Source organism: Ranitomeya imitator, chromosome 10 (genome assembly GCF_032444005.1).
Source record: "Ranitomeya imitator isolate aRanImi1 chromosome 10, aRanImi1.pri, whole genome shotgun sequence".
Taxonomy (NCBI): Eukaryota; Metazoa; Chordata; class Amphibia; order Anura; family Dendrobatidae; genus Ranitomeya; species Ranitomeya imitator.
In genome coordinates, this window is record NC_091291.1 from 40,947,844 (window position 1) to 40,973,835 (window position 25,992).

Below are 25,992 nucleotides of genomic sequence, written 5' to 3' on the forward strand. Positions count from 1 at the left end.
ACGTTGTGGATTTTTCTTGGAGCCTTTGCGGTGTCCTATTCCGTTGAGAGGAATTGATGCTACACCTTTGGCCAAGAATAAGCCTCAGTACTGGGCCCAGCTGACCATGTGCATGGCTCCTGCACATCAGGAAGTTATTCGCTTTCTGGTACTGCATAATTTGCATGATGTGGTCGTGTTGGGGTTGCCATGGCTACAAACCCATAATCCAGTATTGGATTGGAACTCTATGTCGGTAACCAGCTGGGGTTGTCAGGGAGTACATGGTGATGTTCCATTTTTGTCTATTTCGTCATCCATTCCTTCTGACATCCCAGAGTTCTTGTCTGACTTTCAGGATGTATTTGAAGAGTCCAAGTCTGATGCCCTACCTCCGCATAGGAATTGTGATTGTGCTATCGATTTGATTCCTGGTAGTAAATTCCCTAAGGGTCGTTTATTTAATTTGTCCGTACCTGAACACACCGCTATGCGCAGTTATGTGAAGGAGTCCCTGGAGAAGGGACATATTCGCCCATCGTCGTCACCATTGGGAGCAGGGTTCTTTTTTGTAGCCAAGAAGGATGGTTCGCTAAGACCGTGTATTGATTACCGCCTTCTTAATAAGATCACTGTTAAGTTTCAGTATCCCTTGCCATTGATTTCTGACTTGTTTGCTCGGATTAAGGGGGCTAGTTGGTTTACTAAGATTGATCTTCGTGGTGCGTATAATCTGGTGAGAATCAGGCAGGGAGATGAATGGAAAACGGCATTTAATACGCCCGAGGGTCATTTTGAGTATCTGGTGATGCCGTTTGGACTTGCCAATGCTCCATCTGTTTTTCAGTCTTTTATGCATGACATTTTCCGTGAGTATCTGGATAAATTCTTGATTGTTTACTTGGATGACATTTTGATCTTCTCAGATGATTGGGAGTCTCATGTGAAGCAAGTCAGAATGGTTTTCCAGGTACTGCGTGCTAATTCCTTGTTCGTGAAGGGATCAAAGTGTCTCTTCGGTGTGCAGAAAGTTTCATTTTTGGGGTTCATCTTTTCCCCTTCTACTATCGAGATGGATCCGGTTAAGGTTCAGGCCATCCAGGATTGGACTCAGCCGACATCTCTAAAAAGTCTGCAGAAATTCCTGGGCTTTGCTAATTTTTATCGTCGCTTCATCTGTAATTTTTCTAGCATTGCCAGACCATTGACCGATTTGACCAAGAAGGGTGCTGATTTGGTTAATTGGTCTTCTGCTGCCGTGGAAGCTTTTCAGGAGTTGAAGCGTCGTTTTTGCTGTGCCCGTGTTGTGTCAACCTGATGTTTCTCTTCCGTTCCAGGTCGAGGTTGATGCTTCTGAGATTGGTGCAGGGGCGGTTTTGTCACAGAGAGGTTCTGGTTGCTCAGTGTTCAAACCATGTGCTTTCTTTTCCAGGAAATTTTCTGCTGCTGAGCGTAATTATGATGTGGGCAACCGAGAGTTGCTGGCCATGAAGTGGGCATTCGAGGAGTGGCGTCATTGGCTTGAGGGTGCTAAGCATCGCGTGGTGGTATTGACTGATCATAAGAACCTTACTTATCTTGAGTCTGCCAAGCGCTTGAATCCTAGACAGGCCCGTTGGTCGTTATTTTTTGCTCGTTTTGATTTTGTGATTTCATACCTTCCGGGCTCTAAAAATGTGAAGGCGGATGCTCTGTCTAGGAGTTTTGTGCCCGACTCTCCGGGGTTATCTGAGCCGGCGAGTATCCTCAAGGAAGGAGTCATTGTGTCTGCCATCTCCCCTGATTTGCGGAGAGTGTTGCAGAAATTTCAGGCTAATAAACCTGATCGTTGTCCGGCCGAGAAACTGTTCGTCCCTGATAGGTGGACTAGTAAAGTTATCTCTGAACTTCATTGTTCGGTGCTGGCCGGTCATCCAGGAATCTTTGGTACCAGGGAGTTGGTTGCTAGATCCTTCTGGTGGCCATCTCTGTCACGGGATGTGCGTGCTTTTGTGCAGTCCTGTGGAATTTGTGCTAGGGCTAAGCCCTGCTGTTCACGTGCCAGTGGGTTGCTTTTGCCCTTGCCGGTCCCGAAGAGGCCTTGGACACATATTTCGATGGATTTCATTTCTGACCTTCCCGTTTCTCAAAAAATGTCGGTCATTTGGGTGGTCTGTGATCGCTTTTCTAAAATGGTCCATCTGGTGCCCTTGGTTAAATTGCCTTCCTCCTCTGATTTGGTGCCTTTGTTCTTCCAGCATGTGGTTCGTTTACATGGCATTCCTGAGAATATTGTTTCTGACAGAGGTTCCCAGTTTGTCTCGAGGTTCTGGCGAGCCTTTTGTGGTAGGATGGGCATTGACCTATCTTTCTCCTCGGCCTTCCATCCTCAGACTAATGGCCAGACCGAACGAACCAATCAGACCTTGGAAACATATCTGAGATGTTTTGTTTCCGCTGACCAGGATGATTGGGTGTCATTTTTGCCGTTGGCTGAGTTCGCCCTTAATAATCGGGCCAGCTCGGCTACCTTGGTCTCTCCATTTTTCTGCAATTCTGGGTTCCATCCTAGTTTCTCTTCAGGACAGGTTGAGTCTTCGGACTGTCCTGGTGTGGATTCTGTGGTGGACAGGTTGCAGCAGATCTGGACTCAGGTAGTGGACAATTTGACCTTGTCCCAGGAGAAGGCTCAGCTTTTCGCTAATCGCAGACGCCGTGTGGGACCCCGACTTCGTGTTGGGGATCTGGTTTGGTTATCTTCTCGTCATATTCCTATGAAGGTTTCCTCTCCTAAATTTAAACCTCGTTTTATTGGTCCGTATAGGATTTCTGAGATTCTCAATCCGGTGTCTTTTCGTCTGACCCTCCCAGACTCCTTTTCCATACATAATGTATTCCATAGGTCGTTGTTGAGGAGATACGTGGCACCTATGGTTCCATCTGTGGAGCCTCCTGCCCCTGTTTTGGTGGAGGGGGAATTGGAGTATATTGTGGAGAAGATTTTGGATTCTCGTGTCTCTAGACGGAAACTCCAGTATCTGGTCAAATGGAAGGGTTATGCTCAGGAAGATAATTCCTGGGTTTTTGCCTCTGATGTCCATGCCCCAGATCTTGTTCGTGCCTTTCATGTGGCTCATCCTGGTCGGCCTGGGGGTTCTGGTGAGGGTTCGGTGACCCCTCCTCAAGGGGGGGGTACTGTTGTGAATTCTGTGGCTGAGTTCACTTCTGTGGTCACAAGTGGTATTGCAGTCTCTGGGCTTCCTCCCTCAGGTGTTTTGGTGAGCTCGTTGGCTGCCTTGCTATTTAGCTCCACCTGAGTCTGTCTTCCTTGCTCCTTGTCAATGTTCCAGTGTTGGATCTGAGCTACTGCATCTTTCCTTGGGCCTGCTGCTCTGCTAGATAAGTGCTTCTAGTTTGTTTTCTGTTTTTTCTGTCCAGCTTGCTATTAACTTTTGCTGGAAGCTCTGAGAAGCAAAGGGGTGCACCGCCGTGCTGTTAGTTCGGCACGGTGGGTCTTTTTACCCCTTTGCGTGGTTTTCGTTTTAGGGTTTTTTGTAGACTGCATAGTTCTCTTTGCTATCCTCGCTCTGTCTAGAATATCGGGCCTCACTTTGCTGAATCTATTTCATTCCTACGTTTGTCTTTTCATCTTGCTAACAGTCATTATATGTGGGGGGCTGCCTATTCCTTTGGGGTATTTCTCTGAGGTAAGTCAGGCTTGTATTTCTATCTTCAGGCTAGTCAGCTCCTCAGGCAGTGCCGAGTTGCATAGGTAGTGATAGGCGCAATCCACTGCTGCTTATAGTTGTGTGAGGATAGATCAGGTACTGCAGTCTACAGAGATTCCACGTCTCAGAGCTCGTCCTATTGTTTTTGGTTATTGCCAGATCTCTGTATGTGCGCTGATTACTGCACGCTGTGTTGCCTGATTGCCAGCCATAACAATCGGCCCCTATATGATGCTGCGCTCAGATCAGGTAAAAAAAAAAAACTGGCTCCCTTTAACCCTATGGAACAAGAAATTCAATAACCTCATTCAGTTTACGGTAAGTAACGTGATACTTTGACTTTCTCTAGTTTCGTGACTTACAACCTACCCGACCATTCTCCATACAGTTGGTCAGCATTACTATGGTGTTGACTTGATGTTCCCAAATCATCCTCCAGAAATCAGTGGTGGTATTCGGCAGAGGACCTTGGCTGGCTATGAATTCCTTGGTTGAATTATAACCCTGCAGATGAAGACATTTTTTAAACAATGTGCACAATTGAAGCTGGAAGAAAGATGCATTGCGGTAAAATATCCGATAATGTCACAGGGAGCGACCGTGCGTTATCCCAAACTGGTGCAAATAAGATGGCGACGGCTGATAAATGCAAACAGCAGGACGAATCGACAACTGGCACTTACCGGCATGTAGTTGGCATTGATGTAGTCAGAAGTGGACGTCCCGTTGACCACGGACAGTTTAACTCTTGAATGGTCGTCTTAACATAAAAATCAATTAGAAAGTACGATTGTAGTTCACAACTTTTTACTGCATAGTTCTCGGCCCCTTCTATTCTCTAAACGAGCTCCAACTTTGTAAACTTTTGCTTAAAAATTTGTCCTTGGGTCCAAATTTTTAGGACTGCAAGTGGGGTTGTGTGAAGAGGAAGCAAGGCGTTTGCTTATAGATCTCGATATTCATAAAACATGAGCAAGGTTGCCCCCACCCCATACCAATACATAAAACCATCATTAATTAACAATATCCTGTGTAGGAAAAGGCACTTCATTCACGATAGACTAATAAATATGGGAGGACAAGAAGAGCGTAAAAAAATATAAAAAGGTAAAATAATTAATATTATTCAATTATATTAAAAACATCATATAAAAAAAACAAAAGTAGAAATGTCTTTAGGGGACGCCGAGCAGAAGGTGAGTGACAAGGAGGATATCACATAAGGGTTAGAGTGGATTACTGGAGGGAGTAAATAAAAGTACAGTGACTCCCCTTAAACAGATAACAGACCACAATATAATATATATATATATATATATATATATATATATATATATATATATATATATATATATATATATATATATATATATATACACACCCAAAAGACCCTCACTGTGTTGGCAGTTATACAGGAAAATAAACTAGTAACCAAGCAGGAGCATAATATGGTGCTAGATCCCTCTTAATATCATGAACAAGGGCTGGCTGAGTCAAAAAAAAAATTCAATGGTAATAATAGCTACAGTGCTACAGTGTGTCCTACTGTAAGCCTGACGATGAAAGTATCAAATGTGAATACTATGAAAGAATGTATATTACCTGTATGAAGTGAATCCGGCACAGAAAATGTGCTCTAGGCATCCCCTCACCCCGATGCGCGTTTCGCCACCAGCTTCTTCATAACGGCCAAGTTTTTTGATTGTTTTTATTATAACCTCCCATTTTTTCAGACAATGCTTTTTATATCTCTGCTTTCCTCCCCATGAGTGTGTCTCGACAGAAGGACTCGGTCTAAAAGTTCATTTGCACCTGCCAACCACAGCCACTAAAAGTCGTCTATTGGCTACATACAAGAATTAGCAGCCATTTAATGGCCTAATTATCTGGGCCAAGCAGAATACTATAGGCATAGGACAATTATTCTGTGCACAGATAATATTATCGTTATCAGGATAATGTGCTGCTGATAATGATGTTTTAATACCTGAGAGGATATATCATTGATGCAACCTGGGCCCCAATGGTAAGGGGGCCACAACTGTCTCCAAAGAAGGTGGAATTATGCATTATGATGAGCTATTAGATCAGGGCCCATAAACTGCTCTTGCGTAGGGGCCCTTTTCTGTCTGTGTCCAAGAGTGAAATATCCAAACACCCAATGCCCGTTTGTTGGGCGATTGCCGGCATTTTTACACGTGCCAATAATTGCTTGTTCCATATCATTGGACTATTCAAATGGTCTTAAAGAGGTTCTCTACTACCAGGACAACACCTTTCTAAACAAAGTAGTTTCCCTTCTAAAAGAATTTTTAAAAAACAATATTCACATACTGTTTCAGTGATGTAGGCGCGGGTGGTCAAGCAAACCCTGAAGACTATCAGCTCCCGCTATTGCACACTCACTTCCTTGAGAAGAACCTCGGACAAATGGAAGTGGTGAGAATGTAGGGCCGCTATGAAGTTGTAGGGCTTGTGTGACACTACATTGCTGGAAGTGGAGGTGAATGAGGGTTTTTTTTAATTTTAATTTTACAAGAGACACTACTTTATTTAAAAAGTTCTCTTGGAAGTAGACAACACATTGCACAGGCCTGAAACGTTTTGCCGTTGCATGGTACTGGAGAGTCAATAAATATACCGTATGTATTTTTTACATTTTTGTGTGTTCAGTTATACTTCTATTATTTTTGTTCCCCAAGGCAATAAGTTCATGAATTACTTCTAGACTAATCAGTACTTACTGCTTACCAATCACTAGAATGGCTGCCACTTTACTTACATGGTAGGACATTGGTAAAACGGTTCTTGACCCTGTTGTCTGGAATCTCCGCTACTTTTCTTGGCTGATCGGTTCCAACAGGGTTAAGTTCCTAGTGGTGTAGACATAAAAAGTTACACTACAAAAGTAAGTACAAGGCAAAGTCTCTAACTGGAGCTACAAAGACGTTGGAGATAAAGAGGAAGAGGTGAATGCAGGCGCTAACGGAATCGTAGACTTCTTCTCAAGTCTTCACCATTGCACCATGGTTCAATACATAGAATCTGACAGATAGTAGGACGTGCCACAATCTCATTTTAAGGTACAATCGCATTGGCTCGTCCCTACTGCATGGAGATACACAGTCATAGCTCTTTCTATGCAAACATTTACAAGCAGGCCAAAAATATAAAAAGTACACCCCAACTAAAGGTGGTCTCCTTAGGGTAAACCTAGATTCAAATGCCCGTGGGTCTGGAATAGGTGGAAATCACATGAGAAACCTATCCCATAATGCTCAAAAGAATGAACATATGTATTTCTATGTAAAAACGACTTGTTGTGTGCATGTTCAGGCTTTAAAACTTCTGTTATCCACTTCAGGTTTCTAAAAATGCCAAGCACCTAAAAAAAAAAAAAAAAGTGACACGTCCAGTCTTCTGGCGCTCTCCACTTGGAAGGCGCTCTATACTTCACAAGTCAATGGGAGGGCTGAAAAGATACCTGGGTGTCTTTTTGGAGTGTTTTACCATCATTTTTACTTAAAAGCTGACTAGCAGTTTCTTCATTATTCAATGGAGTGAAAAAAAGGACAGTAAAAAAAAAAAAAGACATCAGAAACACCATTCCCACCAAAAAAAATGCTAGAGGCCATTCCCATTCGAAAAATGCTTAGGAAGCGACAGAAAAAGAATTCAACAAAAGATGTTCAAGGAAAAGAAAAGCATGTCAGAGTTTCCCGAAGTGCCTTCTGCTTGTAAAACTCACTCCATGACAATTTCAGATCTAAAAAACTGTATTAATTTTTTTTTTAATTATATTTTTAGAGCTGATCAGACTTTAGTTTTCTAAGATTCTATGCACATGTTGAGTACTTGCAGTTTTTTCAGTTTTATGGTACCAGCAAAATGAATGAGTTTTCTGAAATCTCTTGCACACTGTTCTTTTTTTTTTCTTGCATATTTTAACCATCAATGCTTTTTTTTCAATATCTGCAGCCTGTGAATTCTTTCAGCGTTCTTGCAATGTTTCTATTCCATGCAAATGAATGAATTAAAACCGCAAGTCAAAATGCCCCAAAATGCGTACGTATTGTTTGCTGCATTTGTCCTGCAAATACTTAACGTGTGCACATACCCTTTAGGCCTTTTCAAATTCCCTCCATAGACATAAATGTCTGAAGCCACCACTATAGGGAGCTTGGAGCATGATGTTCTATTACAAGGTCCAAGGTAAGCAGCATTTCCCCTAGTGGTGGAGGACTGTAATGACCAAATGTATCTGATGAATATCTAACTCCAGGTTTGGAACTCATAGCTCAGCTTTCAATGTAGAAATCTGTCTTTGCTACATTTTCTTCTTCACCAAGGAAGCAGATGTTAGTAAACACATATTCCACTGTTTAGATCCGGTTATACAAATTAAAGGGGACATTTAACTGAATTTTTAAATTTTTACTGAGCACCTCCTCCAATTAGTGCCGCTTCACTGATTCTGGAACAGTTTTTCTTTTTCTTCTGTGCCCCTCCATTCCAAAGCTATGCCCCTCTCAAAGAAGCATATTTCCCTTCAACAAACTGGATGTAGGCCACAGAATTGCTTTGTGGGTGTGGCCTGGTTTTGATTGGCTAGCAACAGAGGAGAAAAAATTATTTTTAAGGGGGCCTAACTTTGGAAGGGAGGGGAATAGAAGAAAAAGAAAAACTGTTCTAGAATCAGTGGAGCAGCGGCAATTGCAACAGGTACTCTTTAAGGGAAAGAAATAATAAATCTGAATGAACAATACCTGATATTCCTCAGCAAATCCAAGGTCACTGTTCGCATGGTTCTTTTCATAATGCTGCTTGAAGTTGTTTTTTGGAACAGTGTGATATCTAGAAAAAAAAATCCAGAACAAGACGAGAAGTAGGCTTGTCATATCAGTTGCGTAGTACAAAAACCATACCGTAGATATTACATCAAAGATCGTACAGCGATTATTGACCTTATTAGATACTAACTTAAAGAGGTTGTCCACTGCTTTAACCTCGGTGACCTATCTGTAGGATGGGTCATCAATGTCTGATCGGTGGGGGTGCGGCACCCAGCACCCCTGATGATCAGCTGGTTCCAGTGTCAGCTGCACTCAGTACTGCTCAGTTTTCAGAGCTACTAAGCTCTGTTGACAGAATAGTGGCCGCAGCCGGGTTTTGCTTATCTACCTCCTATTGATTTCAGCAGAGGCAGATGTGCAGTTCCTAGCCACGACCACTATAGAGGTGACGGATCTGCGCTGTGCAGTTTCGTTAATGGCCAGTTTTGGCTACCGCCATCACCGGGAACAGCCGATTGGCTGGAGTGCTGGGTGACATTGATGACGCCATCACCGGGAACAGCCAATCAGAGTGCCGGGTGACATTGATGACCTACCCTAAGTATAGGTTATCAGTGTTAAAGAAGTGGATAGCCTCTTTAAGGATGTGTTTTCTCTTTGGAAAATGTAAGATCGTCTTCCATGCTCCTCAACTACATTATAAGGGCACTTGGGGGTAATTTTGGTAGCCCTAGATTTCATTGGAGAAAATTTGACAAAAGTAACATAAAATGTAAAATGTTATGGAGCGCACTTCATAGATGCAGACCCTATCAGAGAGAGCCCTAGGCCAGGTTGACACCATCCTCCTTAGGTTGACCATTCGCTTTCAAAAGGTTCAGGCCTTCAGTTATTCCTAATGATCGCCCGCGCACATGTAGGATTGTTTTGGCCAAGTAGGCTTGCATTTTTAAATAGGGGAGTGGAATACGATGGCGACAAAGCATTGGGTATCTAGATATTCAACACACCCATTCGTTTTTCCATTACAAATGCAGACGGACATCTGATACACATTAGGTCGGGCTACCTTAGATTTACCCTCACTGTAGGTAATGACCACATATATAGTACATGTTCTCCGCATTGCAGCATTTCCAAATAAAGCAATAACTTTAAGAAAAGAGTTTTTAAAAAACAAACTATAAAACATTCTATAAAAAATGAGAAGCACCATATATGACCATGTAATAAAAAAGAGTAAAACTGAGCAACACAAATTGTATGTCGCCACTTACTTTCTGCGTTGAAGACTATGACCATAACCGCTGTCTTGACCACCCTTTGACCTAGGAGAAAAATATATAATAATAGTGTAATAAATGTAATTTTTAACCCTTCGGGATGCCGCTATTATGGCCCCAAGGACATAGTAATTTTTTTTTTATTACTGCATGCCAAGAGATACAGAGGTTTAATTTTTCATTTGCGGTTTATTTTTATTTTGCTGCAAAAAGCACTTTTTCCAATTCTTTTTCATCATTTTAATATTACAGTTATTCTATTCTTTTTTTTTTTTTTTTAAGTCCCGCTGGGAGACTTGAGCATAGTAGAGCCTGATCGCTCATCTAATACAGCGCAATAATATACAGCACAAATGCTGTACTTAGGCTCGGACTGGCCCATAGGGTAACAGGGCAATCCCCCGGTGGGCCCCCAACCCCACTGTATGGGCAGAATTTGGCATAATTCACTCCGTGCAGAAAAAAGCAGCATCTCATCACTTATTAACCAAAATACCCAGTTTATTATTATATAGAGCAGTGTTCCTCCTCCCCGCTGAGATCTCACACTGCTCAGTATAAGCTGAAGCTGTCGGTCAGGCTGAATTGGTAGTGATGAAAACACTTAAGAGCTCTTTCTCTTGGAGGCTAATAAGAGAATTACCGGATATCAGAATTACACAGCCATACTGATATAAAGTACATTTGTCTCATATGGTCAACAAGAGTTATGTAATAAAATCTATGGATTCAGTTTTCACAGTGGAATTTTGATGACAAATCCCCTTTTAGGATTACTCAATAATATACTTTGGATCAAAATCAACAAATCAATGAAACAGTATGAGATGTATCTAAAACTTATTTTGGAGTCAGGAAATCAGACAAATTCTGTTCGGTTTTCTTTTTTTGTGAGGGGGGGGGATTTTATGTAATACCCCCCAGCCTTGAAATCGTGGAAATATTTCTGAAAAAAAAAAAAAATATATAAAACAATATCTCACCTTCTCTTCTTCAGAACAAAGAATGCGATGACTGCGATGAGGAGAAGGAATAATAGGACGCCGAATATTGATCCAACAATGACTCCTGCCGAAAAAGAGAGGTTTGGTCAATGAACCGTCCATGCAACGTTCAGGAGAGTGGAGCGCGAGGCAGCTGGCGACTTACCCGTGTTGTCAGTTGCGCAGTTTATCACTCGTGAGATGGTAGATTTGTTTGTAGCCAGCGTCTCCACACTAATTTTGTAACTGGCGGCAGGTTGAAGGTTGGATACTATGATCTCATTTGGGCATTCGGGATTTTTAATGCTGCGTTCCTTGTTCACCAGCACTTCAAATGCAGAAAAATTCCCACGAGGACATTCAAAAATAACCTTTATCTGGTACGCATCCACCTTAGAACACCTAAGGTTACCGACAGGGTCAGGCTCTGAAAAAGGGGAAAGCTTAATTAGCCAAGCATTGAGATCTTCAGGTATGTTCTATAGATTCGTTTTGGAACTTCTATATTACTCGTATCGTAGAGGAAAATTCTAGGTATAAAGGGATTTTCAATTAACATAATGTAAAGCGAATGTACAGTGCTTAGCATAAATGAGTACACCCCTTTGAAAAATAACTTCTTAATCAATATCGTACTGAACAATTTCCAAAATTTTGACAAGACCGAGTTTCATAGACCTCTTTGAACCCATAACAGTAAGGTTAATAATATTGCTTTGATTATAAAATCTTCAGTTTCACTGTATTTTGTATGACATGATATTTAAGGACAGCACCAAGTCTCCTAGATATTTCAACATCTATCTTTTCCCATTTTTCAAAACGGACAGCTTTTAGAGGCTGGATAAAGAGTGATGCTCAACTTGTGTCTTCAAAATTCCCTATAGGTGTCCGGATGGGTTCACATCAAGAGACATTTGTCCAGTGAATCTTTTTTTCACCCAGGTCTTCATCAGAAATGCAATGGTAGCCTTAAATGTGTGTTTTGGATCATTGTTCTGCTGGAAAAGTGCACATCTACCAAGGTCACGAAGTGATGATATCCACATCTCTTTCATTATAGAGCAGTAGATCTGTAAGTTCATGATTCCATCAATAAGATGTAGCTTCCTGACACCAGAAGCACTCATGCAGAAGGATACTGACACCACCATGCTTCACTGTAGGCACCATGCATTTTTCATTTTACTCCTCACCAGTACCAAAAACATTTATCTTGGTTCTCATCACTTTAGAGTGTAGAGTCCCAGTAGTCTTCGTATTTTTTAGCATGGGTCCTGGAAAATTGCAGGTGGGCTTTCTTGTGCTTAGGCCTTTGGAGGGGCATCCTTCGTGGACGACATGCATGCATGCTATTCTTCTCTAATGTACGCTGTATTGTGTCATGGAAAACACTCACCCCCTGTTTGGTTTTCTAGTTTCTACTTCAGCTACGCTGCAGTGAACTTGCATGTCAGTTTTCTTCAACCCTTCTCATTAGAAAACGCTCCTGTTTAGGTTTAAACTTCTGTGGTTGCCTGGACGTCTACATGAGATGGTTGCAGTTCTATCTTTGTTAAATTTTTGTATCTCTTTCGCTACAGTAGTCTGTATGATAAGTAAAGCTTTGCTGCTATTATTGTAACCTTCTCCTTTCTTGTGTAAAGAAATTATTTTCTTTTTCAGGCCTTGTGACATTTCTCTTCCATGTGGTGCCATTGCTGACAGCATGAAATGGGCAGGAGTTTTCTTGTAAGCTAACACCCTTTTATAGTAGAGAAAAGATTTTTCAGAGGCGCTTCCTTGTGAAGGCTCTTAGCCCAATGCGAGAGTCCAAGGTTATGTGGCCAAAACCATCATCCACATGGAGGATTTTTCTGGGACAAAAAAGTCACCTTCCATAGTTTTTCAGATGAGCAGCATACCGGCAAAGATATTACCCTTGTCCACAAACGTAATCTAGAGTTATGTCTAATTGCACAACCCCATCAGGTGAGCAAAATCAATTTTTCTCACATTGGTAACCTGAACCTAAGCAATAATGGCGCATGCGCAAGGGAGACAGGTCACTGAGGAAACCTGTCAATCAATGACTAGAGGCTGGACATGGGCGGCAACGTACCAGCACACGGAGACGTGACTTGCCCACTAAGCTGCATTTGAGCATGAACCTTCAAGAATAGGCTTCTCAAAAAATGGGTGAACTAAATTCTACTAGCAAGGTGTGAATGTAATAAGCATTAAAGGACCTTTTATGTTCATACCTTTAGCTTAGCAGTCAAAAAATGCAAATGATAAATCAGACCCTTAACAAGGGCCTGTAACCAGGTTATTTAAGTCCGTTTTATCATTTAGTATTCATTTACATTTTTAAGTAAAATGTTTCAAAATGGCGCATGTGGTTCATGAATTTCGCGCAATATAAAAAATGCTCCTTAGTTTTGCCCTTCACCTCTTTTGCACAAAAACTAACACGTTTTGCTAAAATTTTCACCAACATAGTCACAATTGATGAATCTATTGAAAACATCTGGAAAATAAAGTCCCCACACAATGGCGTACACCAATAAAATAAGGTTTAAAAAAAGGCACAAATTAAAAGACGAATCAGGAGCAAATGAAAAATGGGCAAAAAGCACCAAAAACCAAAGAAAAAAAAGGGGGGGGGGGCAAATCTAATAATGAATTGGCAAATATTCTACGTATGCATTACAGGCTAGTTGAGGTTAGTTTGGGACTATTGATCGGCGGCGTCTTATTTACCGGTTTCCGCCTTGATTAAGCTTGGATTGCTGTAGGATGTGATGGTGGTATCCGCTCTGGACGCACGGCTCGTGATTCCGGGTTTGGGAATACGAGAAAAACTTTCGACAGTGATGTCATAAACGTTTCCAGGGTCCAGGTTCTCCACAACATATTTTTCTTGACTGGTTTCAGTTTGCATTTTTTTCTCTCCATTTACATAGACAGTGACCCGATATCCTGACACAAGACTATGCGGAGTATTCGGATTCTTCCATGTCAGTGTGACGCTGGTGTTGCTTTCATGACCCACAGCTAAGCCCTCTGTAGGAACGGACTCTGAAAGAAAGAAAAAAAATCATGTAAGGGAACGTATTTTTGTCTGAGTGCTGTGTGTGGAAATATATGACCTCTCAGTATTGACATCGCTGATCTGATGACTTTTTTCTTTTTTTTGCAAGGACCGAATGTCAGCATGTAAAAATTTCAGGCAACATTCCATCAATGGAGCCAAGCAAGTCAATGGAGCTAAGCAGCAATGTCGTACACCAAAAATGATTTTTTTCTTCAAGTTATTAGTGGTCTCTTTTTTTTAAATTTTATTTCGTAAGCTCATGCAACCCCTTTTAATTGAAGGCATAATTTACAACTGCTTGTGTATGGACTTAACTTGTTTTTTCAGGAAAAAAAAAACCAAACTATCTTATCACCTAGTTAGACCCCTGATATTGAGAGTATTTGAAGTCCCAGTAGTCGGACATCTAGTGATTAACACATCACTTGTGCTATAATCCTTTAATCTGCTGCTCTTTCTGGGGATTTTAGTCCAGTGGGCGGTCCCATCAGTGACTGACAGCCTTCTATATATGAGTGCATACACAGGTAGCTGTCAGTCACCGATAGGACCGCCCACTGGACAAAACCCCCCAGAAAGAGCAGAGGTTTAAATGAGTAAAAAACTGATTATACTGAATCTTTTCTCACAAAACTTTATATCAATCTTCTTAGCGCCACCAGGTCTATAACATAGTGCCTGCAGATTGGACTGCATTTTCATGGTGACAGGTTCCCTTTAAGGGGAACACTTCTTTACAGTTGGTATTAGGAGATGACAGGCACATTTTAGTGTCTGTATAATGGACACAATGCCCAGACCCCCTACTCAACTAAAGGAAGATTGTCATAATAATTTGTGGTATTGAATCAAGGAGGGTATTGAAATATAAAGAAACTAAAGGCAATGGAGGGTTTTTTTTATTAAAAGGGATCTGTTCTCTCTTTCGACATGTCCGGCTTAGCTAACCAGATTTCCGGCATTTTCTATAAAATAATAAAATTATAATGTTGTAATATCTTTCCTTAGAGCTCTGTGTTATACCATTCCCCAATTATTCCTCCTTGCAACGTATGAACAAATTGATAACTGGGCCTTATCATTTCCTTTGACAAACGTCAAGCCGTTTCTGATACTGCAGCTCAGCTGCATTCAAGATTATGGGGATAATCTGCAATACCATGCAGAGCCTACAGACAAACCTGGCACCTGGCCTGGTTTCTTGGAAAAAAAAACATTAATATTTTTAAAATACTCTCGTATCATTCTCACTGCTTCACTGAGTATTTTGTGTGTTTTTTTTACTATATCCGCCATACAGTTTTATAGATATGAACCTTTGTATTTATTGCTAGTTTTATGGTCTTTCCTAGGGGGCGTGGCTGAGAAAGAAGAGCAGCCTAAAGACACGCCCCCGAGGATCTTGGGAGCTACATCCATAAACAAATGCGGTAAATAGAAAGGCCTACATATCTGGAACCGTACGGTGTATTTAAATAAAACGAAAAACTGAGTTCTCAGGGGAACAATAGGAATAAAATAATAAAAACTGACAGGTCTTCTTTAAGGAGACGACAATTTATGTGCATAGAAGAAATAATCTTACTGGTCGCAGCGAATGTTTGCGCATCAACACTTTTAGTATTTTGGATCTCAGATGTGACAATTATATCATAAAGATGTCCCGGGAACAGGTTCTTTATACTGTAATGTGTGTCCTTAGTAGTATCACTAGTTGCTTCCTTCTGTGCTGCCGCTGTATCTTGCCACGTCACATGGTAGTTATAAAAGTGTGCATTAACGTCTCCTGGCGGCGCCCAGGTAATGTATATTTCAGAGATATTAGTTGCATTGCCTTGAAGATTGTTTGGAGCATTGGGTCCTGAAAAAAAAGGACAAAAATAATTTTAGGTCTAAATTCTTTTAAATAAATTCTAGATTAATAGTGAGATTATTTCCCCTTAAAATTGATCATAAGGACGTACTTGTTGTGCAACCTATACTGGGATATTTGCTGCTCCTGACACCATTGCTGGTGACAGTGACGATGGTGAAGCTGTAGGTTTGTCCTGCGGCCAGATCCTTCACTTCCAATGAATTGTTGCGTGTCTGTAGTTCGACGCTGTCATTCCTTACCACAATGTAGGAATACCAGTCTTTATTAATATCATTGGGGACAGTCCAGTGAAAACTTACAGAATCATTTGATTTGTCAACAATCTGAAAATCTGACACTGTAGATGGCACTAAAAAGAGAAAAAAAAAAAAAAACTCGATTTTTAATACCCGATCTGATCATTTTTATTTCTTATCCCTCTCCCATGACAGTCAATTTTTGTCTTTGTGCTTTTGTTTTTTTTAACTCCCCTTTTTTTCAAGAGACATACGGTAGCAGTTTTAATTTTTTTCCCATCAACATAATCATATCAGATATGTTTTTTTGTGGGATGAGCGGTTTTGAAAGGCATTATTCATTATAATGTTTTAAAAAAATATTCAGGTGAAAAACAGCAATTTTTCTATTCTTTATTTGGGTTGTGTTTTTGCAACGTTCTTCATGCAGTAAAAACGACTTTGTCAACCTGTCCTCAGAGTCAGAATGAATACAATGATACTAAACTTGTAAGGTTGTTTAAAATTATATCATAATATATAATAAATATATATGCATATAATATATATATATATATATATATATATTTGTTTTTAAATCATTTTAGTTCTGACTTGAATTCGTCATTGTTTGTTTTATCCACAGTAACGCAATAAATAGACAATATAATCTACCATCAAGCCTAGTCGCAGATCACAGGATGGTTTCATGGTAACAGATAGATGCTGGTGATGGGGGCCTTCATTAGCCCCAAACCACCACCACCCCACAATCACCTAATAAGACGGAAAGCAATGGGCACCGAATAGGAGCACCATCAGGATCAAACCACTTAAAAGGAACCTGTCACCCCGTTTTTTCAAGATGAGCTACAAATACCGTTAAATAGGGGCAGAGCTGTGCTTTACATTAGTGTATTTTGGAGCCTTTATTCCCCACCTATGCTGCCGAAATACCTTTGTAAAGTCGCCGTTTAGGGCTGTCACTCATGCTGGTCAGGTCATATGGGCGTGGTGACAGCGCGGTTTCTCCCCCAGATCTCCGTTGGTGGCGTAGTGGTGTGCGCATGTCCAACTGGCGAATCCACTGCGCAGCTTGAAGGAAAATAGCGCGATCTGCGCTATTCAGCCGTTTATCGGTGGGCGCTGCCATCTTTGTGAGGCCGCGCGTGCGCAGATGGTTCTTCTCGGCTTCCCGGATCTTCAGGAAAATGGCCGCGGGATGCCGCGCGTGCGCACATGGAGTTCGCATCTCCGATTGCCATCTGCGCACGCGCGGCATCCCGCGGCCATTTTCCTGAAGCCCCGGGAAGCCGAGAAGAACCATCTGCACACGCGCGGCCTCACAAAGATGGCCACGCCCACCGATAAACGGCTAAATAGCGCAGATCGTGCTATTTTCCTTCAAGCTGCACAGTGGATTCGCCAGTTGGACATGCGCACACCACTACGCCACCAACGGAGATCTGGGGGAGAAACAGCGCTGTCACCACGCCCATATGACCTGACCAGCGTGAGTGACAGCCCAAAACGGCGACTTTACAAAGGTATTTCTGCAGCATAGGTGGGGAATAAAGGCTCACAAAATACACTAATGTAAAGCACAGCTCTGCCCCTATTTAACGGTATTTTTAGCTCATCTTGAAAAAACGGGGTGACAGGTTCCCTTTAAGTACCACCATCACTGACAGACACAGGCTTTTGGGGGGTTAAATGGCAGTGACTGGAGCTAGGTCCATTTGCTGCTGTTAGCAGTAGTTGTTGGCTGCATAACACAGCTGACACCTGCTAGGTATGGAGCGCCATCTACGACGTACAGTATGTCGGGAAGGAGATGAAGTTATGTTCCTCTCCTTTACATTTATGAATATAAATAAAATGTCAAATATGGTTAACGATGAGGAACAATTCTCAAAATAGGTGCAACTCTCAGAGGTAGATATGGCATAAAAGTCCGAGACAGAAAAATGACTTTATAATGGGTCTCACCACAATCAAACATGACCTTCTGGCCTTTTAAAGATCTCTAGGAATGCAAAACAATTTGTTGGCATTCCGTATTGAAGTGTGGTGCTCGCGAAGGGAAAGTATTGAGAAAAGAAGAAGGTCCCAGCACTAACGCCTTTTTATGGTCTCCATCTTGGCTGGTATAAGGCTTCCCCATCCTCTTTCAATGAACAAGAACAGAAATCCTCTTTTTAAGACTTGGTTCCCATTATGGTATGTCTGGCACATTCGGAAATTGAGTTCAAATGAATGTTCAACGTGAAATTACACATTTCATTTCCAGAGCCAACCTCTGCCGACACATATGCCATGAGATCTGACGAGGTGCAAGACTGCAAAAATACATCTACTCTGCTACATCATCTCACTATACCCTACTTTATTCTCAAACTCTCCATATCATCTCACGTACGAACAGTCAGGTAAATGTCGGCACTACGTAATGTCAACTTACTTGTTGTAGTACTAACAAGGCTAGACGGTTGGCTAGAAACTTTGTTCTTGGTGACTGCAGAGACCGTGAAGTTGTAGTCCACTCCTGGTGATAGGTTTTGGACGACTACAGAATTGCTGCTTATATCTGAAATCTCAGTGAAATTGACGCCTTTACCACCCACGGTGTAAGTATAAGTCTTGTTATTGGTGTCCTTGGAGAAATCCCACTGAAGAGTGATCGTATTCTCTGATACATCCAATACTTCCACTCCTTGGACTACGCTTGGTTCTGGAAATATAAAATCCAAATTAATTACAATATATCTATTACATCTTGTTTTTTTCTAATTGTCCTACACATGAATAGGAGTATCATCAAGAAGAACACTTGGTTCTTCTCATTTAATCTCACCATATTCTTAATGGATCTAATATCTGGTTCTTTCTCAAGCCGTTCTTCACACAATCAGCAGTGATAGAGACTCATAAGTCTAAAATAGTTATGTATAACACGTCTAAACTCTACAAAAGAAGAAATGCGCTCAAAACTCTGTAATCAATAAGGGGTAACATTTCTCCTTGTGGAGAGTGACATGCCAGTGTAAGGAGACTTATAGATCGTGCAATGCATCCCTGGGAAATTAAATATGATAATTGCCCCTCCACTTGGAGAAACATTGCCCCTTAGATCCCAGCCTTTAACCTTTCACCTGAAAAATCAAATCTCATGCTTTGCACTGAGGAGGGGCAATACAACAAGACACCATGTTGGCAAATTGGTTATCTGGTTTGTCTTTTATCCCAAGTCATGTGTAAAGGGTCCATATCGACGTTTAGGATTGCTACTTAGGTGGCACTTGAGTTCAAGTCCATTCCTTAATGAAGAGGCAATTTGGGTATTTAATTTACTAAAGTAGCATTGCATGTCCTATAAGTGTCCTTACACTGACATGTCAGGTGTGTCACTCTCCATAAGGAGAAACTTACCCCTTAGACCCCGGTCAGAGGCCTCTCATACAGGCAAATCAGATCTCATACTTTGCACTGAGGAGGGACAACACCATGAAACAAGTCGGCAAGTTGGGATTTCCGGTTTGGCTTTTATCCCAAGACATATTGCAAGGCTCAATAAAGGGTCGATACTGACTTTTAGGATCGCTTCTTACAATAGGCGGCACTGAAGTTCAAGTCCTAATCCACAAGACAAAAAAACTAAGTAGGATGAAGAAATATCACCATCAAAATGTGAGAAGACCCATTGGAGCTCTGGTTTCATGTTTGGTCGCTACCAAGGGCTACACAGAAGTCATAGATGGTGGTAGCGTGAAGGTGAGAAAATTAGTTGGGTCTGGGTCAGAAATACTCAACCACAAGCATAAGTGTGGCCCGCTGGTGTACAGGCTCAATAGAAAGCCTATGGGTCCATACATCACTGTGCACAAGTTAGGTCTAGGGTCACAAGAGAGTATATTTTCTCATCTGAGAGAATCAGGTCGATTATGCTAATCACACCCTAATAAAACTCTGATCAGATTTTGATCATAGTGTGATCTGATTCTCTTTCTCCACCTTCTCCAGTGCGTCAGTCCGTGGAAATCGGACCGCACTCAGATGTCACCCGATTGCAGTATGAGGTTTTCCATGGACTCATTGACTTACATGGAAGAGTGCAATCTGAATATCAGATCAAACTTGGCCATGGACCGTCTCGACTGTGTCAAGACCCACTGTACATCCCCATGATCAACAATACATTAGAGGGTCTACAATATATATCCAGAAGTACTTTTTATAGCATTTGTCATTTAACTTATTGTGCTTGAAGAATTTTTCCAGAATATTATCTCTTCGAATTAAAAATAAATGTATTTTATCATAAAACAGAAGATAAGTGTTAATGATGGGTTATGCCAAGTAGGACCCTCCACCCTGTTGCTTCGGATATAAAATGATTCACTCAAAAGCGCATCATGTCAAGAGCGATATTCACTTTTTTATGAACTTACTTGTTGTAGTATAAATCATTTTAGATGGATCACTAGAAACATTGTTCGGGGTAACTGCAGAGACAGTGAGGTTGTAGTCCACTCCTGGTAATAGGTTTTTTATTTCTACAGAATTGTTGCTTATGTTTGAAATCTTGGTGAAGTGGTCGCCTTGTCCATCCACAGTGTATGTATAGCTCTTATTATTAGGATCCGTGGAGAAGAGCCACTGGAGAGTCACCATAGTTTCTGACACAGACGTTACATCCACTCCTTGGACTACGTTTGGTTCTTGAAATAGAAGATATATATATATATATATATATATATTTTTTTTTTTAAATTGATCATGATCTAATACCTAAAACTACTTTTAGCACACAAGATCTACATATGGGCTTCTACAAATACAGCCAGAGTGATGGAGGGAACATTCTTCCCAGCACATTAAAGTCTTCTGGGTCTAATGACCAGTGTCTCAAGCATTATAGTTTTGGAAGGACAACCAGCCATCTCCCTAAACTGCTGGCCAAGCATCATCAACGGTTGTATGTCAGGAGACCACCTTCCTTCAGGCGGCCGATCATATGAAATAAAGGATGGTAGAACAACATTAATGTGCATGGAGATGTTCCCACTTTTGACTGACATGCCTAAAATGTTGATATCACCTGATAATTTTGCTATCAGAGATGTCTTGCAACTTCTCACTTAATTTTTCTCATCGAAAATACATGCTCCCTTGGTCGGGCTGAGGAGGCATGTGTATAGGGAAATTGGGCAGCTTAGCAGGTTGGCTTTCCACTGTCTAAGCAGTGTTCCCCAACTCTAGTCCTCGAGAGCCACCAGCAGGTCATGTTTTCAGGATTTCCCTAGTATTGATGAGGTGATAATTGCATCACCTGGACTATACTAAGGAAATCCTGATAACATGACCTGTTGGTGACTCTTGAGGACCGAAGTTGGGGAACACTGGTCTAAGACAAAGTTCACACATCTATACATAACAATATACATGTACAAAATTTGGGTCAGTGACATCGGTAAATTGGATGGGTGCTGGAGATGCCTTCACATAGGTGAAGTCACTGGCTGGCACATTTGGGTCAGTGTACGGTCAGATGTTCTCACACGTAGGACATGGATTTATTATATGTTCACCAGATTGTGCCCTTAATTATTTGGCCTCCAATTAGTAACGCTGTACTATATTATATAGACGTATTTAAATTAACTTACCTGTTGTCCCTTTATCAACATTAGATTGCTTGCTAGAAATCCCATTGGTGGTGACTGCATAGATGGTGAAGCTGTACTCCGTTCCCGCAGCTAGGCCCATTATCTCTGCAGGGCTAGTCTTTATATTAGTTTTATTTGTAGACCCATAATTCACGGTATAGTGGTAAGATGGGCCATTTGGGTCACTGGTGGAAACTGTCCACGTAAGAGTCACAGAACTGTTTGATACAGAAGATACCTTCAAGTCTGTGATTGGAGAAGGTTCTAAGGAGTCAAAATCAAGAATAAAGTTTAGTCTTTCGTTTTCTCATGTCACTATTGTATACCAGTGGCAGATGTAGGAAACTTGAATTTGCGATGCACATCGAAGTTGTAGAAATTTTGTTACCGTTACCCACAAATGTACTTTTTCTTTTTTAATCACAAGTGGTATATCCTTGATTAAAAGAGGTTCTCACCAAGTTGGAGCAAATCAATTCGCAGGACCTGGCCCATTGGCCAGGTCAGTAATCTGTGACCACTGGATGGGAGGCCTATGAACCACCACTTACCTCGTAGTATCTGCAGCTCTTTTCTCTATTAGCCAGCCTGGTGTGGGGGTCATACTGCAGCGATTACATCAAGCCAGGCAGGTTGACCAGAAGAAGAGCCACAGACATCATCAGGAAACTGGTGGTTCTTAGGCCTCCTGTTCAGCAACCACCGATTACTGATGTGGTCAAACGACCTAATCTTGTGAACGGATGCGCACCAACTCTAATTCTCATTGATCGGATTAAGAAAACTGAGAAAATGGCTGGAGAGCTTGCAGATGCCTTGTTGTTGATAAATCATCATTTATCCCTTTATATAAGTGATCTCTTCCAGGCTCTGAGGAGGATGGTGCCTAGAAGACAACTCTGCCCTCAGAGCTTGTATTAAATACCCGGCACACCAGCCAATCAGCTGTTCTCGGTGTCGGCACCCGCCGGCCAGAATTGCTCAATTGCGGGCTGCTCCGTTTTCTGATAGTGGCCGCAGCAGGGTACTACACATCTGCCTCCTATTCAAATAATCTTTTACCATTCAGCAATATACACGGAGGACAAGATGTGTATGTGGTAAACCCAATAAAAGATGTCCAAAAAAATCAGGACTTGACATGATCAGATAGTCACAAGAGGCAATACATATACTGAATAGACCAGAACAAAAACCATTAATTATCTATTTATTCACATATCAACTGAAGAATTGAGAGGGTAACAGAGGTCGGTATTACAAAGGAGCTTGACCTTTTTTTTACCAATGAATATATTCGATAAGTTAAGACTAGTCAAAGATTTTTCATATTTGAAAGTAGTGAATCCCCCAAAAATTGTAACCAATATTTGCACTGTAGAATATAGTTGACAATAGAGATCAATTCGCAAGTGTCTGATCCATTGGATAGGTCAGTACACCATGACCGCTGGACAGGAGGCCTGTGAAACTCCTTACTTTCCTGCATTCTTGGCCCTTCTTTTAGATTAGTCGGGCTGGAACGATGTTGTGTGTACATCATGCCACAAGGATGACACTATGCCAGCCTGGCTAATCAAAAGAAGAACCGGGATTGCTGGGATACGAGGAGAATTCAAGGCCTTCTGTGTCCACAGTCACACATTACTGAATTGGATTCGAGTCCTGAGAATCGATTCTCCCATCTCTGGTCAACAACTGTTTAGAGTGTTGGAAATGTTCGCCTTGTGGCATGAATATAGACCTTCATTCTTCTACTTAATACTGAGGGTAATATCATTATCCTTAAGTAATTTGGACCTGATTCTTCAAGACTGTTGTAAGGTATGCCACAGCTCGTTAGATAAATTGAGAGGTCATGCCCCCATGCCACGTTTTAATAGAGCTGGGCAAAACTGTTGCGAAAACACCAAAAGTTGCTAAGTTTTTATGCACACTTGAGTTTAGCAAAAATGTTGTGACTTATCAAAGCGTTTTACGTCAGGTTACTGGCAAAAACACTTTGATGATTTGGGGCCTAAGTCTTTACAAAAAATGTATTGTATGTTTTTGTGGGGGTTTATTTTTTTTGCTTTGTTTTCAACCTACACATACTTTTGTATACTTTTCACATTTATGGAAATTTTATTATTTTTTATTTTCCGTTGTGTTGGCGTCTGGTGCGGATTTGATAGTTTTCCTCATATTTCATCATACAGTACCTTAGGCTTGCAGACATAATTAGATATTCCCTTATGTGACATGCCTACCTATAGGAACAGCTAGTACAAAGAAATTATATTAATACCACATTAGAATGGATCACATTTCTGCCAACGCAAAATCTTAAAGGCCATCTTGTCTTTACAAAGAAATTTTCTAAGGCTCCCATGTTATTGTTTACTTAGAATTGATGAAGACTTGACATTCTAAAGAGCTAATAGGAGATTCTCTTTTACGTCCATTGAATTGTAGCCCTGTGACTTGGACACACTGATTCCGTGATTTCACTTACCCCATCAGGACATGATTTCTTCGTTTTCGAAATGTTAATATATTGGCGTAGTGAAATTGTATATTGCAGTATGAATATGATTAGGCCTTAGAAATATATTTTTTGGGAAATATTGAGACAAGCTTTCTGATAAAACAAGAATATATTATGGAGGACTCTGTTTACAGCGTACAATGCCCTAAGCACGAAGACTAAGTGTGCCCCCACTAAAGGCACATTTATTCCCGGTATCATCATGATCCCTTTTTCTTGAGCAATTGTAATAACACACTAGATCTGTTAGCCATAACAAAGTATTTCTAAATGTAAAGTTACTTGTCAGTTTCCAACCATACAGAATGGTCCATTGGTTTCAGTTGTGTGGACTGTGTTTCCCCAAGAAACATACGATCTTTTGGGAAACATAGGGCACAATATGCTGAATCTAGAATTTCTATATACAGATTAGCCCTTGCACCAAAAATAATACATAGATTAATATTATTACCACTGGACAACACCACCATGCTGTTACTAAATAACCCCCATAATGCAATTTGACAATTCCAGCATACAGTATTTGGATAATATCAGCATAAACATACAAGACAAGGATAATACCAGTATAAAGATACTGTACTGGGATAATACCAACACACAGTCCTTGAACAATACCAGCATAAAGATGCAGTATCGGGATAATACCAGTACACAGTATTTGGACTATACCAGCATAAAGATACAGCACTTAGATAATACCAGTATAAAGACACAGTACTGGGATAATACCAGCATACAATACTTGAACAACACCAGCATAAAGATACAGCACTTATATAATGCCAATATAAAAGATATAGTACTGGGATAATACCAACACACAGGACTTGGAATATACCAGCATAAAAAGACAGCATTTATATAATGCCAGCATAAAGATACAGTACTGGTATAATACCAGCACACAGTATTTGGACTAAACCAGCATAAAGATACAGTACTTAGATAATACCAGTATAAGGATATAGTACTGGGATAATACCAACACACAGTACTTGGACTATACCAGCATAAAGAGACAGCATTTAGATAATGCCAGCATAAAGATACAGCACCGGGATAATACCAGCATACTGTACTTGGACAATACCAGTATAAAGATACAGTACTGGAAAAATATCAGCATATAAGTAACTGCATATCACCACCATAATGTGACTAGATAAAATCACCATACTACAAGGAGATAAAACCCCTATTGCTTATTGTTAACGGCAGCCCAGTTTCTGCATATTTGTGCAGTCATTAAAAAATTAACTAAAAACTTAGCTTTGTACAATCAATTGCTGAATGAAAAATGAAGAGATTTTGCAATATACTTCATTACCAGATATGGCAGTCGTCTGTGTGAAATGCCATGCCGTAGTGCAGATTTATTGGCTGGATTTCATCTTATGGAGCTTCCATTCCTTCTTGCATTTGAACATCCGTAGTCTATATCATTTTAATCAGAGTACGAGGAGGGGTGCACACAGGCACTGCACGTACCCAAGAATACAGCTAAGTGACCTTCCGTGTACTCAGAAGTTGCTGCTCCTTTCACAAAATGGCCACATGATGCCGGTTAGGAACACAGGATGAAATTTCAGGAGACCAAGAATATTTATGGGCTCAAAGCATGAGCTGGTTTTCATTTCTTGAGGCTGTGCTGGTCCTTAGTCCTTACCATACAAAATGAAATCTCAGTACCTGCTGCCAAAAATCTTGCTGTAGATTTTTTGGAATCACTTGAGGTTTTTTGACCCTCTGCCTCCTCAGGTCCACCCATGCCTTGCCAATATCTACTGGAGTACTCGTCAGGATCTGGGGTTTGCTTAATATATATGTGTTTATTTATTAATTTATTTTTACTTTAATAGAACTTGTAGTGGGACTGTGGGA

General features: G+C 40.9%; 1 protein-coding gene across 3 annotated transcripts in view; it reads right to left on the bottom strand.

Annotated features, from left to right (window-relative positions):
* The window catches only part of PTPRH (protein tyrosine phosphatase receptor type H), a 167,415-nt gene that overhangs the window by 9,908 nt on the left and 131,515 nt on the right, over positions 1-25,992 (bottom strand). For all 3 annotated transcript variants that reach the window (XM_069740841.1, XM_069740843.1, XM_069740842.1), the window contains 13 exons: positions 21,579-21,842; positions 20,361-20,630; positions 18,374-18,643; positions 15,786-16,046; positions 15,407-15,682; positions 13,488-13,805; positions 10,912-11,172; positions 10,746-10,830; positions 9,757-9,807; positions 8,453-8,540; positions 6,469-6,559; positions 4,370-4,446; positions 4,056-4,190 (listed from right to left, as the gene is read on the bottom strand). In XM_069740841.1, the coding sequence (XP_069596942.1) occupies positions 4,056-4,190; positions 4,370-4,446; positions 6,469-6,559; positions 8,453-8,540; positions 9,757-9,807; positions 10,746-10,830; positions 10,912-11,172; positions 13,488-13,805; positions 15,407-15,682; positions 15,786-16,046; positions 18,374-18,643; positions 20,361-20,630; positions 21,579-21,842 (2,447 nt within the window). The remainder of the gene's footprint in view (positions 1-4,055; positions 4,191-4,369; positions 4,447-6,468; positions 6,560-8,452; positions 8,541-9,756; positions 9,808-10,745; positions 10,831-10,911; positions 11,173-13,487; positions 13,806-15,406; positions 15,683-15,785; positions 16,047-18,373; positions 18,644-20,360; positions 20,631-21,578; positions 21,843-25,992) is intronic.